Below are 9,014 nucleotides of genomic sequence, written 5' to 3' on the forward strand. Positions count from 1 at the left end.
TGGTCTCACCCTTGCTGACCCTAGTCCTTACCTATCTCCTCTCCTCTGGTCTCCTCAGCTCTGACAGTGTCGGCGGGCCGGGGGAAGATGGACGTGTGTGGCTTCCTGCTGGAGCAGGGGGCCATGGTGCAGCAGATCAACCGCAGAGGGGTCTCACCTCTCTTCTGTGCTGTCAGACAGGGACACTGGCAGGTGAGGAACACACACAATGCTTGCCTCAAACTACAATTACACATCAAAGTAACCATGACGATTTACCCTGAGGAAGTAGAGTTTACTGTAAATCTGTGTGTGTGTCAGATTGCAGAGCTGCTGCTGCAGCATGGTGCTGACGTGAACATCAGTGACAAACAGGGACGGACACTACTCATGGTGGCGGCGTGCGAGGGCCACCTGAGCACGGCCGACTTTCTGCTGTCAAAGGGTGAGTTACCACGACGCTACGCTAGATATCGTCTGTGTCCGTGGAAGCTGCGGAGGTGAGGACAGCTCATAATAATGGCTGGAATGGAGTAAATGGAATGGTATCAAACACATGGAAACCATGTGTTTGATGTATTTGATACCGTTCCACGTATTCCGCTCCAGCCATTACCAGGAGTCCATTCTCCCAAATTAAGCTGCCACCAACCTCCTGTGGTCTGTGTCCCAAATGGCACCCTTCTTTTTACCAGGGCTCATAAGACTCTCAAAAGTAGTGCACTATAAAGGAAATAGGGTGCCATTTGGGATGCAAACCATCTGCTCTTTTTCTAAAGTCAAATGAAATAAAAATTTTGAGCATTCAAATTTCTATAACCACATATCACACTTAGTTTTATATCAAATGTTTTGCTGTGGTTTTGAGAAATATGGTGTTGAATATTCGGTCTCTCCCAGGTGCGTTGTTGACATCGATGGACAAGGAAGGGTTAACGCCCCTGAGCTGGGCATGTTTGAAAGGACATAAGAACGTTGTGCAGTTTCTGGTGGAGAAGGGTGCGGTCATAGACCACACGGACAAGAATGGACGGACTCCACTGGACCTGGCCGCCTTCTACGGCGACGCATCGATCGTGAGTAGTAGAGAGAGATGGACGGACGGATGGACAGACAGAGACAGTCATTGAGCTCGATCTAAATCTGTCTCACTAGGCCTGCCCCTTAGTTAGGCCCAACACAAGTCCTCTGTGTCTCCTTATGGGACGCACACTGCTGAGAATTACCAAAGATCTATGGGACAGTTTAAGAGTATGTGTTCTGACTAAGGAAGTTTGACTGTGTTGTTCCTGGTGTGTAGGTCCATTACCTGGTGGAGAGAGGAGCGGTGATAGAGCATGTGGACTACAGTGGCATGAGGCCATTGGACCGGGCGATCGGGTGTCGGAACACGTCGGTAGTGGTGACCCTGCTGAAGAAGGGGGCTAAACTGGGTAAGAAACTAAGAACTCTAACTATACAAATGGTCCGTGTCTGTCTGTCTGCAAATAATGTTCATTCGGTTAATGTGTCCACTTTCGTCTATTCCAACCACAGGACGGTATTTTGGTTGCTTTAAGATGTTAGTAATGAGAGTGACTTGTGCTTCCAGCGGAGTGTCTGTACTCCTACTAAATAAGATGAGGCTAATCCATGGAATCAGGTGACAAACTCCTGGTTTCATTGATGCTCACTGCTAAATTCAAGGCAATGACACTGAACCAATTTCTACCAGCATTCACCTAGTGTGTGTAGTGTCTCTCTCTCTTTCTGTCTCTCTTCCCCCCCTCTCTCTCTCACTCTCTCTTTCTTTTCTCCCCGGGGTGTGCCGGCGGGCTAATTCGAGAATGGTACTTATCACCTAAATGACATTCACTGAGCTATCTTGGCCTGGAGCTTATCTGCCTCATTTTACATCTGCAGTGCAGGCCAGCCAGGTGCACCGCTCCCTGAATTAGCTAATGGCCAATATCTTCAACCCACTCTCCTTGCTCTGGTAGCAATGTAGCAATGTAGCCTGTTCCTAGCACACAAAGCTATCAGTCTCTATGATCTCAATGACTGTTACGACCAGCAAATCACAATTTTTCCCCATTAGGATTCATATCAATGCAATTATAGGTACAGTATATCCACAGACAAACTCAGTTTGTATTATCAGTGCAGGAATCCTTAATGGTGAAACAGCCACGTTCATTTCAGATAATACAACAACAAATAAGTTATTGTAAAACAAACACTGTTTTCTTCCCTCAGACATCAATTGCACGCGCGATATTCTGCTGTTCTATATGCTGCCATTTTTTTCCCCCCGCGTTGCGCGATGTGCCTCAACTTCGGCAACAAAACAACAATGGCGGACAGTGGCGCTGTTTCCCCTACTGTGAATTCCATCTTTAATCTGGGAAAGGTCTAAAATGAATAAATCACATTTTATAGCTGTAGCAGTTTCAAATTCTCCTCTGCTTTCATCTTTTTACATGATTCCTTCCTTCCTTCAATCTCTCATCCTTTTTTTCTTCTTCTTGACTGCCTTCAATGTAACCCTAAGGGTACAGAACATCGCCTTATGATCGATCAGGTACAATCTTTAGGTAACTTTACCTTGTTACCAATTTCCTAGTGAATATAGTCCGTGGATTGGGGAGCGACAGTGGTGTAACTCTACTTTCTCTATGTCTGTGTGGACCAACAGGGAATGCAGCCTGGGCTATGGCCACATCCAAGCCTGATATCCTCATCATTCTCCTGCAGAAGCTTATGGAGGAGGGCAACCTGCTTTACAAGGTATGGAAAAGAGATCAAGTCAACATTATACTGTTAAAATTATAATTTGGGATTTTGGCAATGAATTTATAATTTGGGATTTTGGCAATGAGGCCCTTTATATTTTGGCAATGAGGCTCCCAAGAGGCGCAGCGGTCTAAGGCACTGCATCTCAGTGCTAGAGGCATCACTACAGACCCTGGTTCAATTCCAGGCTGTATCACAGCCGGCCGTGATTGGGAGACCCATGTGGTGGTGCACAATTGGTCCAGCGTCGTCCGGGTTAGGCCAGGGTAAGCCGTCATTGTAAATAAGAATTTGTTAACTGATTAAATAAAGGTTGAATAAAATAAAATAAAAAATCTACATGTACTGTGCAGTTTGTAGGAAGATGCTAACTAGTGCAATTGCTAACTAGCGTTCGCATAATGACTGGAAGTCTATGGTATCTGCTAGCATGCTAGCAGATACCCATAGGCTTCCAGTCATTGTGCTAACACTAGTTAGCATTGGCTCGGGAAACTACCTCCAACTTACTTCATACTTGACACAGCGACATAAAAATGGTATCTATGAGTTCCTCTGACTGGAGAAGTAGATAAAGGGCCTCATTGCCAAAATCCTGAAGTATCCCTTTAAGTCTGAACTTTATTGTTCTTAAAACCTGTTAGGGACAGACGTTCCGCTCCCAGGACTTCTACTTCAACAACAAATGTTGTTTTGGTTCGAAATAATCCATAGTTATATTGAAATAGCTCCGTTTTGTTCGTGCGTTGAGGTCACTACCCGAAGGGTGACGCGCGGGCGCATTTCGTGACAAAAAAATGTTAAAATATTCCATTACCGTACTTCGAAGCATTTTAAACGCTGTTTAAAATACATTTTTATGCTATTTTTCTCGTAAAATACCGATAATATTCCAACCGGGCGACGTTATATTCATTGATAGACAAAGAAAAGTCGTCTCGTGCGCGCGCACTCCAGTGTCATTGTTCCCTGCCTGACCACTCACAAAAACTCCTGCTGTTTTTCGCCCAGAGACTGCAGAGACGTCATTCCACTTTCTAGCGCCTTCTGAGAGCCAATGGAAGCCTTAGAAAATGTCACGTTACAGCAGAGATACTGTATTTTTGATAGAGATGCCCTAGAAGGAGAACAAATTGTCAGACAGGACACTTCCTGTATGGAATCCTCTCAGGTTTTGGCCTGCCATATGAGTTCTGTTATACTCACAGACACCATTCAAACAGTTTTAGAAACTTTAGAGTGTTTTCTATCCAAATCTACTAATTATATGCATATTCTAGTTTCTGGGCAGGAGTAGTAACCAGATTAAATCGGGTACGTTTTTTATCCGGCTGTGAAAATACTGCCCCCTATCCCAAACAGGTTAACAAGGACATTATACTGTATAATGTGGCTCAGTTGGTAGAGCATGGTGTTTGCAACGCCAGGGTTGTGGGTTCGATTCCCATGGGGGACCAGAAAGAAAAAAAAAATGTATGAAATGTATGCATTCACTACTGTAAGTCGCTCTGGATAAGAGTGTCTACTAAAATGTAATGTAAATGTAATAATGTGTATGTACAGTCAAGTGTGTTCTGAGTGAATGGAATATATATCATATTTTATGATGGGCTACCATCTAAACAAAGACTGATGCAAGTACTGTAATTATACCTTGATGATGTTACTGAATTGATCAGCCATCAAAAGGAGTGTTTGTATATATCTTAGCCACTGAAAGGACATCTCAGCCACTAATTTGCTTGAGAGAAAACAACATAATGACTGTCATATTTTGAGCAGCTCAATGCGACGCAGCAGAGATGAATGGGTGTGTGCCGTGCCACACTCGCCTTCTGAGCCATGATTGATCCGTGACATTTAACAGATTGAGTTTTATGGCAGATAAGGACAATCCACTCGGGTGGAACCTGTGTGTGATTGATGAGCGAGACGGAAGGGAGTGTGTGGGCTGCTGCAGCACGGCTGTTGGGTTGGGGGGAGTATCTGACGACCGTCCTTCTCTTTCCATCCCTCCCTCTATCTATCCCTCCCTCCCGCTCTCTCTCCCTCATTTCCCTCTCCCTGCAGAAGGGGAAGATGAAAGAGGCAGCCCAGAGGTACCAGTATGCTCTGAGGAAGTTCCCCAGGGAAGGGTTTGGCGATGACCTGAAGGCCTTCAAAGAGCTGAGGGTGTCTCTGTACCTCAACCTCTCCCGCTGTCGCAGGAAAACCAACGTAAGATTCCCCACGATCCTCCTCTCCTTTTCTCCTCTAGTGCTATATTTACTGGGTCATTGGTTCCCAAATGTCTCTGTTAAAAAAGACAATATGCGATCAGGCCATGTATGACACTAGAAGTGGACGTTGGAAGATCTTTAAGTCTAAGAAACTGTTGTTGTACTGTGTGTTTATGAACATATTTGAAAGATACACATACCAGAAGTATGGCTGCACTTAGGGAGTAGTAGACAGCACTTTAAAAGCCCCATGATACAATTTCGAGCCAATTCGTGTTCCAGGCCTATGATCGATGAAACGTGACATAAACTAACACAATGTTCTTAGGAACAGATTGAATTCAATAAATAATACTATCTACTACCCGTCCAAAATTATAGCTATTAAGCTGTCCAGTTGAGTGAGTTTGATTGAGCCGACTAAATTATAATCTGTGCAGAAGTCCACAAGCGATAGCATGCTTGTAGTCATTATGTCAGCTTGCTCCCATAAACAATCAGGGAGATAGATGCAGAGAAAGAGAGAGAGCTGGCCCCCTGGACAATGTGCATTTCTATTTCCTTGCATTGGTTAATCATATTGATCCTACCCTACCCCTCGCAACAGGACTTTGGCTTGGCAGAGGAGTTTGCGACAAAGGCCCTGGAGCTGAAACCCAAATCGTACGAGGCCTATTACGCCCGCGCCCGAGCCAAGAGGAGCAGCAGGTAAAGCTATTCGTCAGAAACTCATAAGGATAAATACCCCCCCAGCTTTTTTTTTACCTCGCTTCTCAAATATCCCCCTAACTTGCTCTATTTCCATCCCACCACAGGCAGTTCACGGCAGCCATGGCTGACCTGCACGAAGCAGCCAGGCTGTGTCCCAACAACCGGGAAATCCGGCGGCTGCTTGCCCGTGTAGAGGAGGAGTGTAAGCAGATGCAGCGCAGCACCACCCAGGGCAAACCGCAGGGGGCCACGTCCTCGTCAAACCAGGGCCCGGCCAACCACGACTCTGAACACAAACACGAGGAAGGGGAGGAGGAGGAGGTGTCGGGGCATAGCATGACCGTCAGAGGTCTGGATGGACAGAACACTCTGGGGATGAATGACATGGAAGGGGAGGGAACTTTTCAGTCTCAACACTCAGACAGGAGAGGAGAGAGAGGTGAGCCCTTGCCACAGAACATCTACTCCATCAATAGAACTCTGCCTGACACCCTCAGCCTCACCACCCAGCAGCAGAGTACCAGGCCTGGCTCTCCCCCCTCCTGCCCCTCAGGCCCTGGCAGGCTGAGTCACCACCACTACCCTCCCCGGGAGCCCAGAGAGCCCACCAAGCAGGCCCAGATAGTCAAAACCAACCAGCACATGAGCTCCCTGCAGGCAGGAGGCCGCTCCTCAGGGGCCAAGTCCCAGTACGCCCCCTCCAGCCCCCTGCCCAGCCGACACATGTCCAGCATGCTGAAGCCAGGGGGTCTGGGCATAGACATCAGCCCTCTACCGCCCCCTCCTGATGAGCCCGTCTACGGGGAGCAACGCCTGTCCATGGCTGCTGCCTCCCAGAACATGGCTATGGGCCACCACTGCGAAAGGGACAGCGAATCCCTGCACTCTGCCCAGGCCTCCTACTCCTCCCAGGACCGTCTATCTGCCCACTCGGTGTCCTCCCTGGACGCTCTGACCTCAGGGTCTCTCCAGGACCCCCTCAATGCTGCAGGGCCAGGCCAGGAGCGGAGGAAGGAGTCTGGGGTTAACGGGGTCTCCCAGGCACTCTCCCAGGGGGGAGACGGCAACATCAGGGTGTCCAGCTCCACCAGCTCCCTGGCCTCCAGCAGTAGTCTGTCGGAGAGCAGCAAGCTGCAGGGCCCTGACGTACGCACCAAGACCACCACAGACAAGGCCAAGCAGGGCCAGAACCAGGGAGGCACAAGCGAGTGGAAACCCAGGCCCTTCATGGGCATCATGGACAAGAAGGCACGCTTTCTTCAGCAGCAGCAGCAAATGCAGCGGGAACTACTGCAGCAGGAACAACTGCAGCGAGAACAACTGCAGCGACAACAACTGCAGCGGCAACAGCTGCAGCGGCAACAACTGCAGCGGCAACAACTGCAGCAGCAACAACTGCAGCAGCAACAACTGCAGCAGCAACAACTGCAGCAGCAACAACTGCAGCAGCAACAACTGCAGCAGCAACAACACCAAGGGCTCCAGAACCACCCAGGCCTACAGCCCGTCACCGGAGCCCTCCGCAGCTGGCAGAGTCACTTGTCTGATGGATTAGTGTCCCACACCATGTCTGCCATGGGCCTCCAGGCAGCAGGGGTGAACTGTGAGCCACCTTATGCCAAAATAGGGAGCACTTACCACGAGCAGCTCAAAGCTCCATCTCAGGGTGCTATGGGGAGCCTGCAGAATGGAATGCACTCAAATGAATTTGCAGAGAAGTTGTGCCAAGCATCCACCTGTTACAAGGAATCCAAGCCAGCTCTGGCCATGCCGTCGCACACTTTTGTGGACAGTAAGCCCAAGCAGCCAAGCTTAGTCCGAGAAAATCCCGCCATTCACGTAGCTTCAATGAAACCAAAGCGATCGTTCATAGAGTCAAATGTGTAGGGATATTTATCTCCCCTCTCTCAACACACAGACACATGTGTGTGCATACACAAACAACGAGATACACACGCAGGCACGCACATACAGACAACATGCACATTGCACACACTCAACACACCCACAAACACTTTACACACACACACCTTTGCAAAAATTCTAAGGGGAGAGATTGCTTAAGTTTTTACCAGCCCATAAAAAACAATGTAAGTCTAAACTTTGAAAGAAGTACGCAAACTATGTTTGTTCCCCCTGTAAATATCTGCCACATGGAGCGTTTTGATTGAAGCAGTAACAGAACAGATGTATTTCTTTCCTACTGTTGCGTACAGCTGTTTGCTTCTGTTACAGGACGACATGTTCCCTCTCATTCAGCAAAGCTGGAGACATTGCAGTGACAGCACTTTACGCATTTACATAGGCCTTTAAGTAAAGTGCTTATACAACATATTATATTACTGTATAATGGTATTACTGAATTGTTCAGTGTTAAGTATAAGACAATATTTGCATCCAAAATGGCACCCTATTCACTATATACTGTAGTGCACTACTTTTGGTCGACCCCGGTCAGAAGTAGTGCACTATATAGGGAATAGGGTGCCATTCTGGACGCATCCAATGGGATTTGAACTGTGTTCATTATGTCAGTGGTGCTGATGGCAGAATTACGGAGCTATTTAGAAGAGCTGTAAGGATATGTTTGAGATGGGTATTCCTGTGTTCAAAGAAGGATGTTGTAGATCCTCACATTGTGTAAATATAAATATGTATTTTTCCTTCTTTTGAGTGAAGATCAATGTCAGTGTATTGCCTTGTTCAAATTATCTGTATTTTGAGGTTTATTTTATGCACAATTTGGTTCCAACTGTGTTCAAGGTTCTGAAAAATGTATTTGTTTATATGTTTGTACATTCTATAAATTGCCCGATAACGTTAACTAAATCCTCTCTGTATCTGCTTGTCGTTGCTGTCATGTTAATTTATTTACAGCGTCTATGGCTTGATTCACTGTAAAAAAATATATTTTATATAGTTATTTTTGCACAGCTACTAAGACATTTTACGATTTCAATAATAAGCTCTGTCAAAGTAATATTGGTTTAAGTGCATGCCACAATTTCAATTTATAATAAAGAGTTCAAAAAATATATAAACAAAAGGTTTGGGGGAGCGTGGTGCCATCGATAATATTTTAATATGTATGTATGTTGAAATGGTTGCCATGTTTCCAGTATTGTGAGCTGTGTTACCCATAATCACATACTTTAATAGAACATTACTGCCATTCCCAAGATATGGAAATAAAATTCCACTGAGAAAACACTCAGGCCTGCTGGCTGTCATTGTAGCAGGGAACAGAAGAGGCACAGTTCGACATAGCTCTGGTCCAAGACGGTAGTGCCCGTTTGAATGCAAAGTAAACGTCCCGGACCAGAGCAAAGTTAC

At 46.5% G+C, this 9,014-nt stretch overlaps 1 protein-coding gene across 6 annotated transcripts in view; it reads left to right on the plus strand.

Annotated features, from left to right (window-relative positions):
- Positions 1-8,891, plus strand: part of LOC106586176 (protein TANC1) — a 285,715-nt gene extending 276,824 nt beyond the window's left edge. For 4 of the 6 annotated variants that reach the window (XM_082968891.1, XM_014173128.3, XM_014173131.3 and 1 more), the window contains 8 exons: positions 59-192; positions 301-424; positions 880-1,055; positions 1,280-1,412; positions 2,654-2,745; positions 4,822-4,968; positions 5,578-5,678; positions 5,786-8,891. In XM_082968891.1, coding sequence (XP_082825017.1) covers positions 59-192; positions 301-424; positions 880-1,055; positions 1,280-1,412; positions 2,654-2,745; positions 4,822-4,968; positions 5,578-5,678; positions 5,786-7,568 — 2,690 coding nt within the window. In that variant the 3' untranslated portion in view covers positions 7,569-8,891. Of the gene's footprint in view, positions 1-58; positions 193-300; positions 425-879; positions 1,056-1,279; positions 1,413-2,509; positions 2,624-2,653; positions 2,746-4,821; positions 4,969-5,577; positions 5,683-5,785 lie in introns of those variants that run through there. The other 2 variants (XM_082968893.1, XM_082968894.1) reach the window with 2 other exon arrangements.
- Positions 8,892-9,014: the final 123 nt, after the last annotated feature.

This window comes from Salmo salar, chromosome 25, assembly GCF_965601325.2.
Source record: "Salmo salar chromosome 25, fSalSal1, whole genome shotgun sequence".
NCBI lineage: Eukaryota > Metazoa > Chordata > Actinopteri > Salmoniformes > Salmonidae > Salmo > Salmo salar.